General features: G+C 42.6%; 1 protein-coding gene across 1 annotated transcript; it reads right to left on the bottom strand.

Annotated features, from left to right (window-relative positions):
* Window positions 1-3,051: 3,051 nt before the first annotated feature.
* FOXL3 (forkhead box L3) lies at window positions 3,052-15,192 on the bottom strand. The gene is made up of 3 exons (XM_073645785.1): window positions 14,638-15,192; window positions 12,498-12,666; window positions 3,052-7,649 (listed from the first exon to the last, which is right to left on the bottom strand). Exons 1-3 carry the CDS (start codon window positions 14,766-14,768, stop codon window positions 7,179-7,181), a joined length of 771 nt encoding a protein of 256 aa, XP_073501886.1. The 5' UTR covers window positions 14,769-15,192; the 3' UTR covers window positions 3,052-7,178.
* Between the last annotated feature and the right edge of the window lie 10,503 nt (window positions 15,193-25,695).

Here is a 25,695-nt window from a genome sequence, read left to right as displayed (position 1 = left end):
TATATATACCAGGATGGAGGACAGATATATATATATAAGGATGGGTGGCCAAATCTTCCACTTGGGCCCATCGGACTCTCGTTACACCACCAATCATACACCAAAGATTTGTTAACGTTTTTTAAAACAAAAATCGAAGGTATTCTACATTATATTTGCATTGTCTCTTAGGAACTTCTCTTCCAGGAAATCATGAATAGCACTTTTCGTCAGGACCCATAAAACGGTCTTCCACGTGGATCTGTGTATAACTACCGCAGTACCCTCTACTCCGCAGATCTTTGTGTGACACATTAATTTATGTTAATTTGACTGTGCGCGGCATACGGCTCAGCCTGTAACTTTTCTAATAGAAAGTTGGTGATCCGTATCAATCTAGAAGCTGACGTTTGCTCAGGGGTAATACGATATTAATGTTAATATCAGTGATCGATCGGGAGATTTGCAAGAGAGGCATATGAAATTAAATTATAATTGCACTGGGAACGGTGTTTCCTGACTCCGACATTTAAATAAGGTCACGACGTCGCCACCTGTGTTATGTTGCTCGATATTAAATGCCATTCACTTGAGTTCCATACAAGACCCCTGTGTGGTTGGCAGGATGAAAAAAAAAAATACAATCTGTGCCATCACTTTGTATGATTGATATCCCGTCATAAATGAAATGCCAGCAGTTATGTGTGCACATTTTTATTATTACATTACAATAATGTAATAAATAGAGCACGTTTGTGGCTTACAGGCATCGGAAGAAGGTTGTCCTCCTACTCTTTCACACCTTGACAATTCTATTTGGCCGAGTATCCAACATAAAGAGCTTTTGGAATCGAGTATTTAAAGGATAAACATCTTTTTAATTTTTATTTCATAACATATGACAATAATAAACTTTGTAATACATTTTATTGATTTTTTTCTCCTCTTGGACTGATCTTTCACTCTCAATTCAGGAGTAAAATCTGTATTCAGTGAAGACAGATTTTCCCATTACTGAGATAGGAGATTACAGTTTGTGCTCATAATGTTCTTTGCAGAGGGAGGAGCTAGAGGCCGTCACAGACATTCTGCTGCAAGTTCTCATGAAATGACACTTACACTTTAAGGCCCTGATTCATTGAAACTTTTATGGCAGAATTTTTTCCTTAAAAACCTTTGAAAAGTCACAACAGTTTTATGCAATGGGAGGCTGCGCAAAAAATTGCAACTTTAGCCATTTTCACTCCATTTTCGTCCAGCTTTGACAAAGTGGGAGTAGATGGGGCGTAACGTGGTGTGGCGACCCCCACTACACAAATTCATGAGCGGAGGTATTCCTTACATCACAAATCTTACTCTAGTCTATGACTGGAATAAGATTTATGGCAAAGCGTACACATGCCGCTTCATGCCCCACCAGAGTCAGGCACTGCACCGCGCCCCCTCATTAAGACTGGCGTGCAAAATTCTGGTCTTGATGTATCAGGGCCTATGTCTTTCAGCGCATTGAGTGCAGGGACTTTGCTTCAGAGTCTTAGGACTGCTTCAGACAGCCAAAATATGGATACTGTAAACCATACATAGCACCTGAAAAACTGCCTCCTTTAGTTGTCTCGATCTGAATTTAGTCCATACATAGATCTCAATAGAAACCTATGGATGTATAATTTGGGTTCATTTAAAGGGAAACTGTCAGCATTTTTTTATTTATAGAGATATTGTCCCCCAATAAAAATGCCACTTTGTTTTGAGAAATCAAGCATAGAAGTCATATGTGAATTAGGTAGAAGGCCTGTCAATGAACTTGTCCAAGCTCCCTGTGCACTTGCAGTCTAATTTGCATATTGCTTCAACCCTAGAGTTTGCAGGAGTGGCCCATTGGATCTCTATTAAAGGGGCACCATTTTTGAGGGGCGACAGGCTCCTACACAGTTATACCATTTCTTACATATGTAAAAACATGCTGCCAGATACCTTTTAAAGGGGTTGTCCAAGACGCAGATATTTATGATCGTGATAGTCTCTGACAAATTCAGGATCGTTGACAAATAGTAGCATAAGCCTCTCCCATTTTGTAAATCTGACCATGGGAATGACTGGTAAAAATCAGGATTGTTAGAAAGTATGGTATATACCATCATTTTATGAGTCATGGGGATTTAACTGCTGGGACCTTCATGATAACTAGAAGGAAAACTGTGCAGCAGCTCCAGAATTTCCCAGCACAGTGACAATTGCTGTGCAGGGAACTGTAACATGTTATTGGACTAGAGTGTTATGGAGGAGAACAGGTCTTAGATGTCCGACCTCCAACCAGACCTCCAGAATGTTATGGCATATCCCATGTCATATGCCATAATATTATAATATAGGAATATCGCTATACAGGGATATATAGTATATAACTAGGCAGATTTGCTTTTCAGGACAAGAGGAAACCTGTGTGACAACCCTCTCCGACCTTCTCTGGTGTTGGTTATAGAATTTTTGGCAGGAGATGGTCTAAGAGGTAACGTTCCAAGCTGGCATAAGGAAAATTATAGATCATGCAATGCTCCTCTGGGAAATTAAATATTCTAACTGTTTCTTCAGAGAGGAAGAGGACAGGAACTCTAATGCCAACTACTGGAAGTAGCAATCCTAAAAGTCAATATCGACCCATTTACGAGCCTTGCCACATGACTTAGAATGAAAGCCAAATAAGACAGTCTTTGTGCAGACACGTGTTTTGGGTTATTTGCCCCTCATCAGTGCAAATCGAGAGGTCTAATTTAGCTGGGTGAGAGGCCTCTGATGGCGGTCTAAGGGGTAAAATTGCAAAAAAACATTAAATAATAACAACATCCCTTAAAAAAATATATAATAAATAAAAACACAGAAAGACATTATGATTATGGAACATTTATGTACAATACCAGCAATATATATGTGATACACATCCATGGAGAGATCTAAGACACATTTACAGCGTAGAAAACTAATGTACATTACAGCCCAAATCGTCTGTTAAAAAGAAATCCAAGAAAGGGTATTACAGTTCTAGCAATAAAATAAAAAAAAAATATTTACTGTAAACTGAAAAGTTATAAAGTTTACCAAAAACTTTTTGCATCAATTCTTCGCAGTTTTCAAGAATTTTTCCTTGTTGTGAACCTTTATTTTTGACTTCTGGTTCATAAAAAAAAATTACAAATGTCATGTGATCATGTTATTACAGCTGCTTCACGTACAACAAGATCACATGACCGGGAACTAAACCCGGAGGGTTCACACTGAACTAAAGCAAGTAGAAATCTTGAAAAATTAAAGGAATTGTTACGGAAAGTTCATTGGAAAATAGTATAACTCATCATAACTCAACAATTATCAAACTATTTGCTTTAATCAGAACTTTTTTTTTTAAGAAAAATATGTTATTACAAAACCTGGGTAATGAAAGTCAATATAGAAACATGACACAATAATGTATTTACATGGTAAGACTTATGACGTACTAGAACACGTTTATCTTTAATTGCACACATCAGACATTGATGTCCGGCCTCACATGCTGCCTACATTATATTAATGCATTTATTTATTTAAAATAACCTAGAAAAATAGATGTCTGTCTATATAATACCAACATATAGAATAACTTACTTTATACTCTACAATTCTATGGAAATCAGGCTGATCAGTGAACACGTGTCTGGATGGTGCTTAAAAGGGGTTTCCTAGAACTTCCTTAGGATAGGTCATAATTATCAGATTGGTCGGGGCCTTACACCTGACACCCTTCCACCAGTCATCTGTGTGCAGAAGAGGAAAGCGCAGAGAATAAAATGATTATTTGTAGAACAGCTCCATAAACTGTGTAGTGGCCATTCTTAGGTACTGCAGCTCAGCTCCTATTGAAGTTAATGGATTCAATTCATAACTTATCAAATTTCTGATGAATTTTTAGAAAAATTTAGGTGTTAAAAAAAAATGTTATAGTCTATAGTTCTCCCCGTATTTTGTCCTCTGTCTGTCATACTCCGATTGACTCCTCTGTTATCTATCTTCAGTCTTTTTCTGTTTCTAGGCTCCTGGAGCTGCTGTTCCTCACTAGACCTCACACCCATCACAGGGGCACAGCATAAGTCAATGACATAAGTCGCGCCCCATGTGACAACGGGTAGCCTGGTGAAGAACGGCAGCGATGAAGACCTCAAAACAGTAGAAGAGAGAAGACAGAGGAGCCGATAGGAGGACCGAAGGTGATGAGATGGTTATAGGGAGGAGAGGTGAGTATAAGAGGGCTTATTTTAACCCCTTCCCACTAAAATTTTTGAAACCCAATTTAATTTCTTGGCCAACTTGGAACGATTCTACCATGTTTGAATTTCAGCAGATTCGCTCACGTCTGGCCACAGCGAGAGCTGTAAGCTCCAGATCGATGTTTGTGCCGGGTGTTGAATCCTTGCGATTTGATAGTGTGGACTTATCATAATGATATGTAATCAAAATCAAAGTTCTGCAAAACCCCTTTTAAATATAGCACCAGAAATTCAGGTGAGTGCAGGTGACCCCAATATGTCTCCCATGTCACACTCAATACAAAATCTATAGTAGGACTTCCCTTGTACTAATAATACTGCTCGTTTCTTCTTACATTGCAGAGGGACCTTTGGGCTTCCCAAGTATGAGTTCTCAGGCAGTGGTGGATACAGACCGAAGAGGGTCCCTGTGTAAGAATAATGGGCCCTTCATTGTGTCTGCGACAAAAACAGCTCCTGTGGGGGGGCTGTGTCATTGTAGTGTACGTCCTTTCAAAATTAAACAGATTTAAGGAGAAAATGGTGATAACTTCTTGCTCCAGACACATGAGGAATCACATTAACATGATTTTCACAGTGAATACCCCCTCCCGACTTCACATGTAAAGTTATAAGCAATGTTGAAAGAGGGAGCCATTCGCTCCCTCCTCCAATATTATTCCTCATCGTCTGAGATCTGACGTCTAAGCACAGAGGGGGAGATGACGTCACTTCATCGCGACCACTGTGCCGAGCACTGAAGACAAAGCTTCAGAAAGCTCGCTGCAGAGACTGGAGCAGCAGGGTAATGAGGAGGAGTGGTGAGTATTGTATTTATTTATTTTTTAAAATCAGTGATTACATTATGGAGGCCATATTACTGTATGGAGGACTATGGGGGGTGCATTATATTATATGGAGAACTATGGGGGGTGCATTATACTATATGGAGGACTATGGGATGCATTATACTTTATTAAAGGCAAAGTGGGGCTCATTATACTATAAGGAGGTCTATATGGGGCCCATTATACTATATAGAGGGCTATGTGGGCACTATTATAATATTTTGAGGGCTTTATGTGGCCATTATACTATTTGAAAGGCTATGTGGGGTCCATTATAATATTTGGAGAGCTATGTGGGGACCATTATAATATTTGGAGGGCTATGTGGGAGCCTTTTTACGATATGGAGGGATATGTGGGGGCCATTATACTGTATGCAAGCAATAATACAGTATGAAGGTTTGTGTGGGGTCCATCATAGTGTGTGAGAGCTGTGTTGGGGCCATTATACTGTCTGGAGGGCTAGTGGTGGCTGCTATACAGTGTGGAGAGGTGTGGGGACAAATATACTGTATGTAGGCTCATTATACTGCATAGAGTGTTATGTGGGGGTCACAGTTGGGGAATCATACTGTGTTGGGATCACCATACTTTGCTGGGGAGAGTCGAGGGGTGTACAGTAGGGTCATCATATTATGCATTTGGAGGGTGCTGTGTAGGAATTCACTGTGTGGGTGTCATACTGTGTTTGGGGGCACTTTTGTTGGCATTAAACTATATGGTGGCAATGAAAGGGGAACCTAAGCTCTTCGATAGGAAAAAAATTAGTTTGTAAGGGCTGCAAAGTTGTGAGATGTGCTCTTATGTGACCCAGCTGAATACTATTATTTTTCTTTTTGAGGGGGGAGAGGGGCCCAATTAGAACTTCTACTATGAGTCCCAATGACTTATATGTACACCGCTGACTTGAAAAGTACCTGTCACTCGATTCATGCTGCTCAAACCAAGGACAGCATGAATCAGAGCCTGGCTGCATGACAGTCAGGTATGTTTTCGGCATCGGCAGATATGACGCTAGCCCGGCACAACCCCTGACTAGCTTTACCCTGCAACACTCCTGTTTATTGATTCGCTACTCCCATGTGTGTCCTTAGCAAGAGACCTGCCAATCACATCAAGTGGTGTGGGTAAAAGTTGGCCAGTGTGGCGGTAGACTAGTCATATAGAGGCCTATGGTCTCCAGCTGGATCTTAAAACTATATTTTCTCTGAAAAGTCGGAGAGCTTCAGAGAAAAATATACCTGGCTGCAATTGATCCGCCAGGCTCTGATTCATGTTGCCTGTGGTTTCTACAGCATGGACCAACTAATAGGTTTTCTGTAATTACAGCACAGATATTTTCTAGAGCAAGTGAATAGGATTTGTGGAAACCCAATTTACTTGCATGGGACGTTTATGTCTGTTAGATATGATGGTGATTTCTGGACTTCCAGAAATCAGTGTCAAATCCAACTCGTGTTAGCAGACTTTTCGGAATGAAGAGTTACCACCATTTTCTGTTCATTATCATTTAATATATTGAATGACTATGTGAGGAATAGGGTGGGGAGCTCCTTTGTCCTTTTGAGCTCTAGGTGGAACAGAAGATTTGGAGAGATGTTTCTTATGGGTTGAAGTTTTAAGATCTTTTTGAATCCAGTACGGTTTTTTGGGAAAAGAATGGCATAAAAATGGAGTCTGTGGGAATTTGTCCTTAAGTGTTCATGGGAAATAAAACAACTCTCAACACATAGGAACCTTATACAGTAGGTTTGCTTCTGACATGAAGACAAGACAAACAAGCCTCACCAGGACTCCAGAATGGATGCTAAGTCCACAAAATTGGGTCCATGACCTCACATGAAGATTCTAGACCCAGTTTTGTTCATTAATTGCATTGTCAGAAATGTATCTGATCTTAGGGAACTCATCATGAGATCTTTAGCCCTTTCTGTAGAGATACTATTATATAAATTGTTGCAAAATTTAGATCTGAAGGACCAAGAAGACATAGGAGAATTATTGAAGAGCCTGGTGCCAAATATTGCTTGGAATTACTGACAGTAGAACTGAAGTTTCCATGTATCAAATGTCAAAGACTCCAGAGATGGAGGTTCCTTGACTGCGAGTCCAAAATATGGAATTTGTTGTCAAGAATATTATGTTGGGGTCTCAGAACCGGTAAAGGGTCTGGTGATGATAAAATATAATCAATACTAAATTTGATCTCTTCTGTTTTTCCAAGACCTGAGCTTGATTGACTCTGTCTGGTGGAGATGTTGCTGGAGAACACGATGTTGGAGTCCACCTGTCTACTTCTCAGTTCAGTTCTATTTTCTTGTCCAGTTGCGATTTGTTCTGAAGATCCCATTAAGGTAAATTCCCCATTATGTTGGTTTTTGGTCAAGTTTTGTTTTCTATCTTTTTGGGACTTTTTCATATTTCGTCTCCTTCTTCTCCTTTTATAATTCCCGTTTTCAAAAAGGTCCAGCATCGACTCGCATCCCGAAGCAAAAGACCAATAGTTTCCCTTTCCCTTGTCATTCCCTTCTGTTCTTGGAACCTGTGGATATATAAAAGATGAAGTCGGGGTTATGTATAAGGAGGGAACATTCTAACTTAAAGGAATCCAAATCTAAAATTAACATTTGAAAGCTCATTCTTTGCCTTTGGGTCTTGCATCAAAAATATTCAGAAATATTTTCCATTGTGAATTAACCACAATATAAGTAACTTGTTACCGTTGACCTGTTTTTTGCAATATTTTGCAACTTTTTCAACATATTTTTAATATTTCGCAACTTTAAAAAAAAATAGTACAAATATTAGTTACTTTTTACATTCATTTGACCCATCTTATAATATTAACTATTCTATAAATTCCAAGTTGAATGGATGCCATGTGAGTGCCATCACTCTATTCATTCTCTATGGAACTGTCGGAAGTAGCACTCTAGATTGGAGATATATTTTAATAATGGGAATAATTCTTTGTATGACTGTGGTATTAAAGTGACCAGACACAAATTAATCATTTTTAATATGGCCTGCTTGTAGTATTTGCCCTAAGGACTCTTTCAGACATCCATGATCGTCAGTCCGATCTCGGATCGCAATGCACAGACTGACCGCACATCTCGCGAACGGAGCGTGACAGCCTCATAGAAAAAAATATGAAGCTGTCACTCTTGGGGCAGGAGATGCGCGGCCAGTCCATGCATTGCAATCTGAGATAAGACTGATGATCACGAACGTCTGAAAGAGTCCTAAGGGTCTATTCAGACTTCAGCTTTTCTTCTATGAATGCTCTCTGTACCTTTCATGGATAGCAATTGTACCTATGATAGTCTATGTAGTAGTTCACATATCCAATTTTTTTCCTCAGAATGAGTGGTCTTTACTAGTGATGAGCAAACCCGAACTTAAAAGTTTGGGGTTTGTACCGGACAGTTAGTGTCCGGTGCTAAACGCCGAACACGGACTTCTCATGGAAGTCCGTTGCAACGTTCGGAGTTCCCGGTGAAGTCCGGGAGAGAAGAGAGAGAATTTTCCACGTCAAAAGTTCAGGTCCTCATTGTTTTAAATAGAGTTTAGGTTTTGGTTCAAGTTCGAGTACAGTTCTGGTACAAAAACCAAACTTTGGAATAAAGTTCAGAATGGGTAACAAAACCCGAACCTCCACAGGTCCGCTCATCCCTAGTCTTCACCAAAGCACCGAGACTCATCCAATATTGATGGGCGTGTCGGATCAAAATCGCTTTATGGATCCGTGAAAAAAATCAGAAAACACTTAAATGTCATCCATGCGCTGTCCAGTTTTCCTGGACGGTTAGAATGAAAAGCTAACCGTCTTTTCTTTTTTTTACTCTCATCTAAGAAAAAGTGATGAAACTGATGAAAATCAATCAAAAACACTGATGAAACTTGGTGTCTTTTTCTCGAACAAGAAAATAACTGACACCTGAATGAGTCCTAAGGGATGTAACATTTCCAATTCCTCCGACAATCTAAGTGATTTTTTCTTTTTTTATTAGATACATTTTTATGCAATTTATATACTTTTTTAAGTTCTTTTTAGCCTTATATGAATATAGTAAAATAGTTTTTTTTTAAACATGTAATTGCCAATAAAAAAAATAATAATAATAATAAGAAGAAGAAGAAGAAGAAGAAGAAGAAGAAAAAGTATTTAATCCCCCCCAGCAAAGGTCAGAAAAATACTCAAGAGGAAATTCTAACTTTAGTTTTTTACAGATTATTTTTCCTGGCTTTAGGTTGGCTATAGACCCCATCCGCTCCAACTACCAGATCTTATAAGCATTTCATTTATTGCAGCCATAGTGTGATCCGAAAAAAATGTTCAATCTGTCAGTCCATGGAAATTGGTTGTCTGCTAGAAACAAGGATCAAATATTTTTTTCATTCATATTTTTTCACATTCATTATTTTGATTAGTGAAGAATGAACGACGGCATTTTGGGACTTATGAGTACAAGCTGCTCAGCATTATGGGGTTGAACTTCAATGTTTTCTACCTTTAGAGAATCTGTCACCAGGTTTTGGTTACCCCCACCTGAGAGCAACAAAAATTAGGTGCAGGGACCCTGATTCCAGCGATGTATCACTACTCCTTGCTGTAGTTTTGAAAAAATCACAGTTTTCTCTGCTGCTGCTCTGCTATTCCTCTCAATGCTAAGCTCCTGCTATGTTGTCCTCTGACTATCCCATACTCCTAGCAATCAGTCAGTTATCCCATGGATAGAAATAGCTTAAAATGTTGGCAATTACCCTTTAATGCCATATTATATAGATATTCTCCTATAGAAGAATGGCTAATCTGCAGTAATGGCACCAGCTGTAAATTCTAAGAATTTTATGAAAGACTCAAGTAAAAGCATAAGTGAGCTAATACAGGTCACAGAACTCTTAGGTATTCTTCATCTTTTAAAATAGGGGGTGCAATATCCCCTTAAAGGTACACTAGCTTCTGCAGAACCTCTTTTTGTAGCATAAGAGGGAGATTCCTGCCCACCATTGTTTGATTAATTTAAACCTCCTTTATTCTTAGTTCTGCAGCAGCTGAGTTGTGTAAAGATGTTCTGCAGCAGCCTAGTTGTGTAAAGATGTTTTGCAGCACCTGAGCTGTGTAAAGATGTTCTGCAGTAGCTGAGTTGTGCAAAGATGTTCTGCAGCACCTGAGTTGTGTAAGGATGTTCTGCAGCACCTGAGTTGTGTAAAGATGTTCTGCAGCACCTGAGTTGTGTAAAGATGTTCTGCAGCAGCTGAGTTGTGCAAAGATGTTCTGCAGCACCTGAGTTGTGTAAGGATGTTCTGTAGCACCTGAGTTGTGTAAGGATGTTCTGCAGCAACTGAGTTGTGTAAAGATGTTCTGCAGCACCAGAGTTGTGTTACGATGTTCTGCAGCACCTGAGTTGTGTAAAGATGTTCTGCAGCACCTGAGTTGTGTAAAGATGTTCTGCAGCACCTGAGTTGTGTAAAGATGTTCTGCAGCACCTGAGTTGTGTAGATATTCTGCCGCAACTGAGTTGTGTAAAGATGTTCTGCAGTGGCTGAGTTGTGTAAAGATGTTCTGCAGCAGCCGAGTTGTGTAAATATGTTCTGCAGCAGCTGAGTTGTGTAAAGATGTTCTGCCGTAACTGAGTTGTGTAAAGATGTTCTGCAGTAGCTGAGTTGTGCAAAGATGTTCTGCAGCACCTGAGTTGTGTAAAGATGTTCTGCAGCACCTGAGTTGTGTAAATATGTTCTGCAGCAGCCGAGTTGTGTAAAGATGTTCTGCAGCACCTGAGTTGTGTAGATATTCTGCCGCAACTGAGTTGTGTAAAGATGTTTTGCAGTGGCTGAGTTGTGTAAAGATGTTCTGCAGCAGCCGAGTTGTGTAAATATGTTCTGCAGCAGCTGAGTTGTGTAAAGATGTTCTGCAGCACCTGAGTTGTGTAAAGATGTTCTGCAGCACCTGAGTTGTGTAGATATTCTGCCGCAACTGAGTTGTGTAAAGATGTTCTGCAGTGGCTGAGTTGTGTAAAGATGTTCTGCAGCAGCCGAGTTGTGTAAATATGTTCTGCAGCAGCTGAGTTGTGTAAAGATGTTCTGCAGCACCTGAGTTGTGTAAAGATGTTCTGCAGCACCTGAGTTGTGTAGATATTCTGCCGCAACTGAGTTGTGTAAAGATGTTCTGCAGTGGCTGAGTTGTGTAAAGATGTTCTGCAGCAGCCGAGTTGTGTAAATATGTTCTGCAGCAACTGAGTTGTGTAAAGATGTTCTGCAGCACCTGAGTTGTGTAAAGATGTTCTGCAGCACCTGAGTTGTGTAGATATTCTGCCGCAACTGAGTTGTGTAAAGATGTTCTGCAGTAGCTGAGTTGTGTAAATATGTTCTGCAGCAGCTGAGTTGTGTAAATATGTTCTGCAGCAGCTGAGTTGTGTAAAGATGTTCTGCAGCAGCTGAGTTGTGTAAAGATGTTCTGCCGCAACTGAGTTGTGTAAAGATGTTCTGCAGCAGCCGAGTTGTGTAAATATGTTCTGCAGCAGCTGAGTTGTGTAAAGATGTTCTGCAGCACCTGAGTTGTGTAAAGATGTTCTGCCGCAACTGAGTTGTGTAAAGATGTTCTGCAGTAGCTGAGTTGTGTAAAGATGTTCTGCAGCAGCCGAGTTGTGTAAATATGTTCTGCAGCAGCTGAGTTGTGTAAAGATGTTCTGCCGCAACTGAGTTGTGTAAAGATGTTCTGCAGCAGCCGAGTTGTGTAAATATGTTCTGCAGCAGCTGAGTTGTGTAAAGATGTTCTGCAGCACCTGAGTTGTGTAAAGATGTTCTGCAGCACCTGAGTTGTGTAGATATTCTGCCGCAACTGAGTTGTGTAAAGATGTTCTGCAGTGGCTGAGTTGTGTAAAGATGTTCTGCAGCAGCCGAGTTGTGTAAATATGTTCTGCAGCAGCTGAGTTGTGTAAAGATGTTCTGCCGCAACTGAGTTGTGTAAAGATGTTCTGCAGTAGCTGAGTTGTGCAAAGATGTTCTGCAGCACCTGAGTTGTGTAAAGATGTTCTGCAGCAGCTGAGTTGTGCAAAGATGTTCTGCAGCACCTGAGTTGTGTAAAGATGTTCTGCAGCAGCTGAGTTGTGGAAATATGTTCTGCAGCAGCCGAGTTGTGTAAAGATGTTCTGCAGCAGCTGAGTTGTGTAAAGATGTTCTGCAGCAGCTGGGGTAATGAACACTACTGCTGGTGAAGAGGGAGCACTCCTTGTCCACAGCAATAGCTTATTGAATCTTGGACAGTGTACCTTAGTGATGTAGCAGAGCTGGATTTGTCATTTACCGCTCCAGATAACACCATGATGAGTTCTGCCTATGGAGAAGCTCAGCTCTGCTACATCTGACCATTTTGTCTTTTTCTTACCTTAATAAAGCAGCTGTTGAGCGACAGGTTGTGTCTGATGGAGTTCTGCCAGGCTCTTTGGTTGGATCTGTAGTAAGGGAATTTCTTCATGATGAAATCATATATACCCGATAGGGTCACTTTGCTGTCAGGACTTTGTTGGATGGCCATAGCGATCAGCGCAATGTAACTGGAACACAAAGAGAAGACGCAGAGGGAAAATTAATGTGAAAGTGGCATCCAAGATCTCCCAAATATTGTAGAACTACAACTCCCAGCCCAGATTTTCAGAGCGAAGGATCTCTGTGCAGTTTGTACTGCAATGTAAGGTGACAACCTCTGCATAGAGACATTATAAGAACATAATGTATTATAATAAGGCGCTAAGAGTTGAGTTTGTGATTCGGTACCTAGGTAAAAACCAACAACCTAAGAAATGTGGAAATCTTATATCACAATAGAAAAGGAGAAAACTTATGTCCTCCAACCTAACAAAAATGATTGTATGATCAGTCAAAAACCCTAACAATTCATAATAGGGAGAATAACAATATAATGCTAAGGAGAATTGATGTATATTGTTGGTAATCCCTATAGATTAAAATCTACATTACATTTGATGGTTAATTTTTATGTGAAATTATTTTTTTTACCTGTATATAGTATATTACTGTATAAAATATGTGAGACATTATTATTATTATTATTATTTGAGATTTTTTTATAGGTGACTGTAATTATTATTAATATTATTATTGCCACCATTATCATAGTTATTACTAATACTAAAACTACTACTACAACTACTATTTTATTGGTTATATTTGTCTTTTTTGTATTTGTGATTTTCTATAGGTCACTATAAAATGTTATCACATTTTTTTTTATTTCATTTCATTATTTTAACTACTTGTATTACTTTTTAATTCTTATAATAGTAGTAATAATAATACCTATTATTATCATTATTATTATTTTTATTATTATTACCACCATTATCATTGTTATTACTACTACCACAACTACTATTTTATTGCTTATATTTGTCTTTTTTATTTGAGATTTTCTATGGGTCACTATAAAATGCTATCACATTTTTTTGCAATTAATTTCATTATTTTTAACTATTTGTATTACTTTTTAATTCTTATAATATTAGTAATAATAATACAAATTATTATTATTATTATTATTGCAACCATTATTATTACTACTAAAACTACTACAACTACTATTTTATTAGTTATATTTGTCTTTTTTGAGATTTTCTATAACTCACTATAAAATATTATCCCATTTCTTTGTATTTCATTTTATTAGTTTTTCACTATGTATATTACTTTTTAATTCTTAGAATATTATATTATCAATAATAATGAGCATTATTATTATGTATTATTATTATTAATAATATTAACATAAGCATTAAAAAGTAATACAAATAGCGAAAAAATAATACAATTAAATACAAAAAAATCTGATAATATGACATTCAGATTTTTATGACCTATACATCATTCTAAAATATTACAAATAAAATTTGTATATTCATAATAATAAATTACTTTCAATTTTCTAGAGAATAAAAGTTATTCAAAGGGATCTATAAGCCTTTGTTATATCATTCATTTTTATTATTATTATTATCATTGTTATCATCATAATTTCTTATAGAATAAAAGTTATTAGACATGTTCTATAGGCCATTTAATTTCATTATACTTCTTATAATAATTATTATTTATTATTTTAGGTCTGATATTAATATTCAAAACATGTTAAAATGTCACTTCATCAGTTTTATTGGTCACTATAAGTTATTGTGCTATTAGTATTATTTTTAATTATTGTTAGTTTTATATTATTATTAAAAACGTTGTAATATGTTAATTCAGGTGTTCTATACGATATATTTTGCTGTTGTTATTTATTTTATCCTTACTGCAGTTTTTCGTCTTCTTCTTCTTCGTCATCATAATAATAATAATAATAATAATACTAATAAAAACAACAATAATAATAATAATAATAGATATACTCATAAAGGAGATATTATTCCCCCGTTTCTGTAGGTCACTATCAAATATTAATAATTTTGAGAACTAGCTAAAAGAAACAACTAATTGCAAAAAAATTAAAAAAATTCGAAACTAAATCTTACCTGTAGGCCGGTCGGGTACACTTCTTTTCCTCGTCGGAGCTGCAGGTTGGATACTCATCTCCATCATAGTTAAAGCAATTATATGGGTACTGCGTGTGGTCGAACATAGTGCATAGGAATATGGATCTCATGTGGCTTCTGTATTTGTGCCGGGTCCTGTTTGTTCCAGCTCCTGTAAGGGAGGAGGAGGTGTGGGATGAGATGCTCTACTGAGCTCTGGTCTCCCAATGTTCTCCTCCCCTCCCTCTGACTTGAGTATGAGGTTGTTCTCTTGACATTCCCAGACTCCCAGACAGCGAGTCTGTTGGGATATTTTGTTTTGCATCCAATCTGGTTATAAGAAAGGCAAGGAAAATCTTGATTAAATTGGTCGGGTCTATTGTGAACCTTTGAACTCTTTGACGGTTGCTCTTTGGGTGGTCCCGATGTAGACACAAAAAGATGTTGGTGCCGGAGATAAATATTTTTTTTCCTTCTATATAAGCAAACAAATGTGATCTACACAATACATCCATGAAAGACATTATTTTTATAGACTTTATTAAAGAGACGGCGGCGGCCGAGCCGTTCTCCAATATCAGAGCATCCTTCGCAGGTACCCACGTCAGACGTAACCGGTCAAAAGCTCTGATGTCTTCTGGCCTGTAATAGATAGCGATTCCATTTCTTTTAATAAGAAGGAAGCAATATTTTTTTCAGAAGAGAACAGAGCTGTAGATATGAAGGACCGCTGTCAAGAAGCGAAGTAAAAGGAAAATAGCTGTGGGCCGCAGAGCTGCCTGTGTGTGGGCTTTGATCTCAAGGATGAATTAGTCTTAATAGCCTTCCGAGTCTGCATCCAAAATCGTAACAGTGCGAGGAGGACTCGTTCTTCTCTTTCTGCTGTGGTTATTGCATGTGTCATGTAAACTGCTTTACCGGACCGGTCAGAACCTAAAATAGGTGAATCGGAGATGATAAGGCAATGGAGTTCATTTTCCAGGATCTGTGCCAACCAACAGCCTGGCAGAGAGAGACAGAAGGAGTTGTACACTGAGAGGCTTTTATGTAAAGTTGGACCATTTTCGAGAGGGTGAAAGAAGTTCTGTAGATCCCTTTTTTGGCATGCACCGCTTAGACAATTGGTGTAGGAATCACTTTGTCTAGACAGTTCTATGATTTACATTACAAAGCGGCCATTTATTTAATTATGGTGTGCTATCAATTAATTGCAACATGCTTAAAAAGGTTGTCCACTACGTTAGCATTGATGATGGCCTATCCTTAGGATAGGTCATCAATGTCTGATCGGTCAGGGTCCGATACCCAGCACCCTCACAATGAGCTGTCATCAGTGTCGGCCGGTCCCGGCCTAAATACTCACTTGTGAAGCTGGTCGTCTTCCGATAGTGACCGAGGCTTGGTAATGCACATCCACCTCCTATTCACATCAATAGGGGGTGGATGTGCAGTACCCTGGGTGGCCACTATCAAAAGATGGCCAGTTCTGCAAGTAAGTATTTTCAGCCTGTGGCCACCACCTCCGACACCAATAACAGCTGATCAGCGCAGGGTGCAGGGTGTCGGACCCCAACCGATCAGACATTGATGACCTATCCTATCTGATCAGAATAATAGGTCCAATTTTCTCGGATGTCCACTGTGGAGCTAATGTGGAAGCATTTTCCGCTGTGGATATCATTTCGAAGAAGAAGTTGCGGAGCTTCACATTTTACTCTTGCAAAGGGTAATATTCACACCTAAGCCCATAGCATACATTAATGAACAAACCTTGACAGCTCTTGACGATTTACACTGCAGATGTGTTTTGCAGCATCTGTTGAGATTTCTTAAAATCCCATGCATTATGCTGGCACTGTAAAATGCAACAGAGGTTCTGCACACAAATGCAAAGTGGAAAATCCGCTGTCTTTTCGCTATGTGGAAACATACTTATTTTTATTCCTGCTGATGCCCTGTATATTTAGGTTTTGTTTTTTTTTCAAATCCGCCATATGGTTCCAGAGATATAGGCCTTTTTATTTAGTGCTACTATTGATACTCTTTACCAAGGGGGCGTGGCTCCAGATTTCTCTGGGGCATGTCCTTAGGCTGCTCTATATTAATACTCTGAGTCACACCCCCTTGGTAAAGATTATAAATAGTAGCACTAAATAAAAAGGCCCATATCTCTGGAACCGTATGGCCATTTTAAAAATATGAATTCTCAGAGTAACAGAGGGAATAAAATAAGCGCAAAAATTGGCCCCTTCTGACCTGATAACAGGTCATCTTTAAATAGATTTTCCCCAAATTGCACATTATCACCTTTTCATAGGATAGGAGATAATTTGCTAATCACTAGGAGTCCATCTAATAGGACAGTGGTAGCCAACTAGAGCCCTTTGTGTGGGCAAGCGCGCCATCGCCCTAGCACTCCAGCATCCAGGGGCATAACTATTGTGGTCGCAGAGAGTGTGACCGCGACCTGGCCAGTGAGGGACAGGCCGAGACAGGCCGGCAGCAGGTGTCCGCTTTCTAGTGATGCATGGCACATGGCAGTGGCGTCATACGCTACCCGTACTAGCACGCTGAAGTCAGCTGCTGGCTCCTGTGCCAGCTACATTTGTTTCTTTCTAAAATGTGCTGGAGACAAACAGAAGGGGCCCAGCATGGGGAACATTATACCAGAAAGGGGACATTATACAACATTATGCTAGATTGTAGGACATTATACCAGGATGAGGAACATTATACCAGAATGGGGGCAAAAACCTCAGTATTCAGGTTAAATGCCGTGTTGGCACTCTGCGATAAATAAGTTTGTTTTGGGTTGCAGTTTGAGCATTCGGACTCTAAACAGTTGCCATGACTATACTAGAACCGCCAATGATCCTGTAAGGAAAGTGGAGGTGTTGCCCACACCCCCTTTGAAGATATGATGTTGATACATAATGCATTGCATAGTTTAAAATGTGATTTTGTCTGTTTAGTAATTTGCATGCATTTAATTGGGTATTGATAGACTAGCCCAGAATGGAAGGGAATACATGATGATACCGGAGACTGCTTCCTGGTAGTGAGTTAGAAAGGGCATAGGATTAAGTAGTGATAGTGTCTCGCCCAGGGGGATATAGGGGACTCGGTACCCGGGCCTTTTACCTTGTTTAGGATGTCACGGCTGTCAGCTCCCGGGCCCGTACTCTGGGTCTCTCTTTAAAAAGGGGTTTTAGTTTACAGTTTGTCTCGTGATGCCACCTGTAGTTTCCGGTAATAGTTACCGGCACTGCTTCAGACCTCTGGGGGTGATGGGATGGCAGCTGGGATGTTTCTGCTCCCCACAGGCAGAGCAGGCCCCCGGGGCAGTGTAGGTGCGGTTGGTGGTGATGCTGGGGCTTGTAGTGCAAGAGAGAGATGGCGCAGCTGAAATAACTAATGGAGGCAGTGCAGTGCAGTTATACAAGTTTTACTCACAGTTCTGTTCAAGTTCCTCAGGTACACTGTACGGGTGTCAGCCTCCCGCGCTGCGCTGCGTCTACCAGACAAGGGGTTCAGCACTTTCTCAAGTATATCAGGAGCGCTTGACGGAACCCCGCTTTCTTTATGTTCCTTACTAGACCGACTTCTCGTGCCGGGTCTTCTCCCTCCCGCCCTGCGCTTCCCCACACAAAGTCCCGATCGGGTACTCTGAAGTCCCTCTGGGTAACGTGGAGTTCCCGGACCTATTTGGTGCCCTTCACGGCGACTAGGGTGAGGTTGTGGCAACTGCACCATGGAAGTGCAGAAGCCTCCGGTTTTTCCATCCGAGACTTGGAGTAACACGGCTGGTCCAGGGACCGGTTCCCTTCTTGCGGCCTGATCCCTCTGACACTTGGCAGACTCGGGCGTACGGGTGGCTTCCTGCTCCTTCCGTACCCCTGGGATCTCTTACGTTACCGGAGCCTTTCTCCTCTGCTCCCCTCCTGGGCCTCTCTTACTAGGCCCCAGTCATGGAGCAGAGCTCCTGAAGAGACTCTGCTCCCCTCCTCTCCTTACTACTCACTGACTGAACTTCTGAACTCCTACTCTAAGATGGCTTCTCTATATATACCTCCTATAATGGTGCTCCTCTATTCTACATCCTCCACCCACACCCACTACAGGTTCCCCCTCTCTTTGGTTCCCCCCCACTCCAGCCAGGGACAGGGAAGCAGAGGAAGTGCATAATGCCCTTCCAGCCGGCCTGGAGTAGTGTAGTGTTGAATGCGGGTGTTGGGGTTCCGGGCAGCACTCCCTCCTTACCTAAGAAAGGAGATGCCACACCTCTGGGTGAGGTGCAGTACCTCTGTGGCGACTGAACCCTCAGGGGCGCCACACTTCCCCCTGGTAAAACACAGCACGTCCGGGGGCTGGAACTGAGCAAAAACACAGTATTTTAGACATACAAAATTTTCAAATGCATCACTTAGAAGATTATAAAACTTTTTCTTCCCTTTATGGGAGGCACATTTCTTAAACGTTACAGGTTAACGTTAGCAACAACAATATAAAACTTTTCACTTGCATATACATATTTTCTCATGTACAACATTTTCAACATTTTTAGCAGCATGAGGGACCCGTCCGAAAACCCTCCACGTAGGCCCTGGGTGTGGCTGCAGGGCTTAAGTGATCCTTGTGCTGGACCACGTCTTCGGCCAAACGGGTTTTTGTTCTGAGGTCGGTTGGTTGCAAATATAAAACCAATAGAGGGCACTTTAATAAGTGCAGCTATATACACTGGAAAGTTTTTGGATGCTCACAGTCCTCAGCCTGCAGTCTGTATACCCTCACGGGTAACCAAATGCACACATAATTTTCAGTTCACACCAAAACAAATTTTCTGTAACTATTTACAGTTTGTCCACTCACTTTTGCTTAGTGATGGTATTCCTGCCCGGGGTATTCCTGGTTTTTGTTGGCTGACCCAGCCGGGTCATCAGCCATGAACTGCAGGGGCATGTCCTCTTCCTCCTCGACCACTCTGTGTACTTGTAATAAAGACCCTGAACTGTTTAAGAGGCCTCCGTTTCCTGGCTATCGCGGTCGTAATCATCCCCTCCATCATCCATCATATGCTGCCCTGGGGCCCTACTCTTCCCGTGGGGAGTTGCACTATTCTGAGCTGCACATTCACATCTGCCCCAGAGGTCTGCGCTGCAGCGGCGGTTAGCACTGACCGCAATCCACGGGTGGCGTAGTCGGACATCACTTAAAACTTATAAAGGACTGCCACTGGTCTGACCACCTTGAGCCACGGAACTGGGTCGCCACCACTACCCCCATCGTTTCCTGTTGCCCGGCTCCGAGTGCCCCACGGCCCAGGGGGCGAGTCAATACCACCCGCGTTCCCGTGGTGTCTGGTGTCCCCCGGGGACAGCTTAGATATTTCTCCCTCCAGGGTGAGGGGGGTCTCTGCCCGCGACCAATCACCGATTTGGGCGCCACATTTAAATAGCGGCCGCGACCAATCACCGATCTTTCCGCCACATTTAAACACTGCTGTGCTGATTGGTCGTGGACGCTAGCCGCGACCAATCAGTGAGCTTGGCGCCAAATTTAAACAACGCTCTGCTGATTGGTCGCGGATGCCAGACGCGACCAATCAGCGAGATTGGTGCCAAATTTAAACAGCGCTCTGCTAATTGGTCGCGGCCGCCAGACGCAACCAATCAGCGAGATTGGCGCCAAATTTAAGCAACGCTCTGCTGATTGGTTGCGGCCGCCAGCCGACCGCGACCAATCAGCGAGCATGGCGCCAAATTTAAACAACGCTCTGCTGATTGGTCGCGGATGCCAGACGCGACCAATCAGCGAGATTGGCGCCAAATTTAAACAACGCTCTGCTGATTGGTCGCGGACTCCAGCCGCGACCAATCAGCGAGATTGGCGCCAAATTTAAACAGCGCTCTGCTGATTGCTCGCGCCCGCCAGACGCGACCAATCAGCGAAATTGGCGCCAAATTTAAACAACGCTCTGCTGATTGGTTGCGGCCGCCAGCCGTCCGCGACCAATCAGCGAGGTTGGTGCCTAATTTAAACAGCGCTATGATCTCCCGACGGCAAGTGTGAACGGAGGACAGAGGAGCGGCGCCGCCGGTTGGGATGCTTCTGCTGCGAGCAGCCGCTCATCTCCCAGCTGCTCACAGCGGAAGTACCCGCACAGGCAGCGCCGCTCCACGGTCCTCACTAATACGACGCTGATTGGTTGCGGCCGCCGGCCCCGACCAATCATCGATATGGGCAGCAAATTTAAACCCCGCTCTGCTGATTGGTCACGGTGGCCGGTCCCGACCAATCAGCGAGTTTGGTGGCAAATTGAAACACCGCTCTGCTGATTGGTCGCTACCGCCAGCCGCGACCAATCAGCGATTTTGACGCAAAATTTAAACAACGCTCTGCTGATTGGTCGCGGACGCCAGCCGCGACCAATCAGAGAGATTGGCGCCAAATTTAAACAATGCTCTGCTAATTGGTCGCGGTCGCCGGCCGCGAACAATCAGCAGTATTGGCGCAAAATTTAAATCCCGCTCTGCTGATTGGTCGCGACCGCCGGGCGTGACCAATCAGCGATTTTGGCACCAAATGTAAACCCCGCTCTGCTGATTGGTCGCGGTGGCCGGCCGCGACCAATCAGCAATTTTGGTGCCAAATTTAAACAACGCTCTGCTGATTGGTCACGGTCGCCGGCCGTGACCAATCAGCGATATTGGCGACAAATTTAAACACCGCTTCGCTGATTGGTCACGGTGGGAGGCCGTGACCAATCAGCGATATTGGTGCCATATTTAAACACCGCTCTGCTCATTGGTTGCGGTTACCGGTCACGAATAACCAGCATTATTGGCGACAAATTTAAACACCGCTCTGCTGATTAGTCGCGACCGCCGGCTGTGACCAATCTGCGATATAGGCGCCAAATTTTAACACCGCTTTGCTGATTGGTCGCGGTTTCCAGCCTCGACCAATCAGTGATTTTGGCGCCAAATGTAAACACCACTCTGCTGCTTGCGCCCGGTCGGCCGCATACCTATTCTAGAATACCCAATGCGTTAGAATCGAGCCACCATCTAGTATATAAGAAGTACAGTGACAGTGTTGGTTACTGTACTTGTCATTTAGTGATAAAGAATTTATTAAAAAAAAATAATAGTGTTTCCATGCACCCGTTTCTTTAAAAAAGCCGGCCGGCTATTCAGCATCGGTACCTGACAATTTAGAACAGAAAGAATAGAGCATCACACATAGATTAGATAGATATAAACATGTCAGTCACATATATAATAAGTACAGTGATAGTGTTGATTACTGTACTTGTAATTTAGTGTTAAAATAAAGGATTTATTTAAAATAAAATTAGTGTGGGGTTCCCCGTAATTTTAGTCTCTAGCGGAGGTTAAGCAGACGGCTGGGGCAGATGTTTGAAGCCTGGGAAGGGGGTAATACCCACGGAGCTTCCCAGGCTACTAATATCAGCCCCCAGCTGAATACCTAGCCTTTGCCCCCCAAAAAATGACGTGGGGTCCCCCCTATTTTAATAGCTACCAAAGGCTAGGCAGACAGCTGGGGGCTGATATTAATAGCCCAGGAAGGGTGCCATGAATATTGGCCCCCTCCCAGGCTAGAAACACCAGCCGTCAGCCGCCCCATAAATGGCGCATCCATAGGATGCGCCAATTCTGGCACTTAGCCTCGCTCTTCCCACTGCCCTGTAGCGGTGGCAGTGGGGTAATAGGGCTGGGGTTGATGTCAGCTTATAATGCCAGCTGACATCAAGCCCAGGTTAGTAATGGACCGGCGTCTTTAAGACACCGCCATTACTAACCCCATAGTCAAAGTTAAAAAAAACACAAACACCCAGAATAAAGTCCTTTAATTGAAATACACACACAATTCTTTAATGTTCTAAATTAAACCATACTTACCGTCACGCCCATTCCAGCTGAAGCCAATGTCTTCTGCAATAAAAGTAAAATATTAAACCAACATCATCCTTACCTTTACATGGTTCCCAGGACGGCTTCGGCTCAGCTACATTCACATGACAGGATGGATCGCAGCCGAAAGCTGCCATCCAACTTGCCATGCTGCAGACACTGAGAAGCGCAGGAATGCTTGCGCACCTCAGTGTCTCGCTGTGACGGCATCCAGATGAGCCGAGATCATGTCCAATGAACTCAGCTCACCTCATGCCATTAAAAAGAGGTCATGTCACAGCTCACCTCCTCCTTCTCCTGTACAATAATTGATAACACCTCTATATCGAGTAGATGACACAGGATTCACAATAGGTGATGTCACAGCTCACCTCTTCCTCCTCCTGTACAATGACTGATAACTAGTGATGGGCGAGCACTAAAATGCTCGGGTACTCGTTGCTCGGGTCGAGCACATTGGAATACTCGAGTGCTCGATCCGAGTAACGAGCGCAATGTAAGTCTATGGGAAGCTCGAGTATTTTTCAGGCGGCTCACCCCGGCGGTCTCCAGAGGGCCTAAAAATTGCCCAAATCGATGGGAACAGTGCTCAAATGACATGGGAACAGCATGGGGAAGACCCATGGAAGCATCTCTGACTCCCAGGTCACTTCTGTCAACAACATTGTCAGAGGTATTACTCCACTTTTATGGACTCACAATAAAACATACAAAAAGGAAACCAAAATGGATTTTCCTGGGAAAAATGTTAAGGAACATCCTTTCCAGGGTAATGACTTGTATGTAAGGCAAAATAAATATACAAAAACAAAAATCCTCCTCCACACCTTGGGCTATGTTCACAAGTAGCGTTTTTGATGCGTTTTTGCACTTTTGCATTGCTTTCAACAGTGACAAATCCATTCACCGGGAGATGTCACTTTAACATTTTACAACCTTATCTGGCCATGTGGTGTGTGACACATCATCAGACACATCCTGTTTCATTTATGATGAAGGGACTCTGAAAGTCACAAAGCCTATTTTTAAAGGGCCATCACTCGGCCTTTACTTTTCTTAAAGGGCCAGCAGCCGGCCCTCGCTATTGTTAGAGAGCCATCAGCCAGCTATGCTTTGTTGTTCCCATTATTAACGAGTGGGTCTCCTATACTGTTATTGCATATGCAGGGACTGCAAGGGCTGCCAAAAATTTGGACGCACCCCAATACCCCTTTGAAGAGACATAGAGGAGGGCCTCAGTAAAAAAAAATGTTCCCATTATAAATGAGTGGGTCTCCTACAGTGGTAATGCCCATGCAGTGACTGCACGGGCTGCAAAATTTGGGAAAAACCCCACTAACAATTTAAAGACACATAGAGGTGGGCCTCAGTAATGACATGTTCCCATTAGAAAGGAGCAGTTCTGCTATACAGTTATAGGTTATGCAGTGAGTACAACGGCTGCCAAAATTTAGGAAAAACCCCAATACCAATTGAAATACATATAGAGCAGGGCCCCAGCAACGACATGTTCCCATTAGAAAGCAGTGGGTCTGCTATACAGTTATAGGGTATGCAGTGAGTACAACAGCTGCCAAAATTTAGAAAAAAAACAATAGCAATTTAAAAACACATAGAGGTGGGCCTCAGTAATGACATGTTCCCATTAGAAAGGAGCGAGTCTCCCATACTGTTCTTGCAAGTTCCCATTATTGGGAAGTGAGTCTCCCATACTGTTTGCCTATGCAGTGAATGCAATAGCTGACAAAAAATTTGGAGGCACTCCAATGCCCCTTGCAAGAGACGTAGAGGTCGGAGGGCCTCTTGAAAAAAATGTTCCCATTATTAGGAAGTGGGTTTCCCATAATGTTTGCCTATGCAGTGAATGCAATGGCTGCCAAAAATGTGGAGGCACTTCAATGCCCGTTGCAAGAGACGTAGAGGTCGGAGGGCCTCATAAAAAAAAATGTTCACATTTTTAGGAAGTGGGTCTTATGGCGCCCTGCTATGCACAGGTGCCACACAGAACCCAGAAGGGTGCATGGATGGACTTCTCCACAAGAGACCCTCGCTACATACAAACACCTCCACCCATCCACCTCATGCCAGCAGAGGGAGCCCGGATAGGGATATATATATGGAGGGTGGAGCCAGGCAGCTCAGTTTAGTGTTTAGTCAGAGAGTGTGCTGGCACTTAGTCCAGTGAAAAGGCAGCACGCTGGCTGCTGTGCTTAGGTGAGCCAAGGCCTACAGCACGAGTTGAGTAGTGAGGGCCCTGAGTGTGGCCGAAAGCGAGAGGAGAGGAGAAGTAACAAGGGGGCAGAGGAGCGTACCAGGCTCACCCCGAACTATACACCGGACCCCGGGTCCGCGCCTACAGGGTCCCTTTATACCGAGTAGGGACCACCGGATACCTGGAGGACTACAAGTCCCAGGTCGACCAACGCTAACTACCATACCAGGGCTAGGAGCCACGTAGGCCCCAGCGTCCAGGGAGAGTGATCTCCAAGAGAAGGTCCACCAGCAGGTCAGCAGGTGCAAGAGAGAGAGACAGTAATTAAGCCAGGCCTAGCTCCAGGCAGGTCAGAAGCTTAGCAAGTGGAAGCAACGGATCAGGAAGCCCTATACCCGCTCACTGGGGAGAGTCCAGAAGTGCACCCTTCGTACCAAGTACCCTGGACCATACCTGCAACTACACCAGTAAAGGTACTGAAGCGAACCCCCGTGTGAGTGTCTGTCATTTCTCCCTGAACCGTTCTGGCCATCTCTCATCTGTACCACCATCTATTTCCCTACACTGCCCTGGAGCTAGCTCTTCCTGTGGAGAGCCACACCATCCCTGCTGCAGTAACATCAGCTTCAGAGGACTGCTCCGTAGCGGCGGCTCCCGTTAGCCGCATTCCACAGGTGGCGTCACGAACTTTACAAATCCCCTATAAATAATTCCCCTTTTTGTTGACCACCCTGGGCCATGGACCGGGCCAGCCACCGTGATATCCCCCACCAGCATCCATAGGCCTGGCTGCCGAGTACCCCACGGTCCCGAGGGCGCGTCATTCTCTGGCGTCACGAACAGGATTCCGTGCCCGTTGCCACCGGGTACTGTGCACCTTAAAAGACTGTAACACATACTGTGGTGAAGATT

This window comes from Phyllobates terribilis, unplaced genomic scaffold (genome assembly GCF_046119375.1).
Source record: "Phyllobates terribilis strain yellow unplaced genomic scaffold, ASM4611937v1 Scaffold_9__5_contigs__length_417890890, whole genome shotgun sequence".
Lineage (NCBI taxonomy): Eukaryota > Metazoa > Chordata > Amphibia > Anura > Dendrobatidae > Phyllobates > Phyllobates terribilis.
Note: the sequence above shows the minus strand (reverse complement) of the source record. Positions and strands in the feature narration are given on the sequence as shown.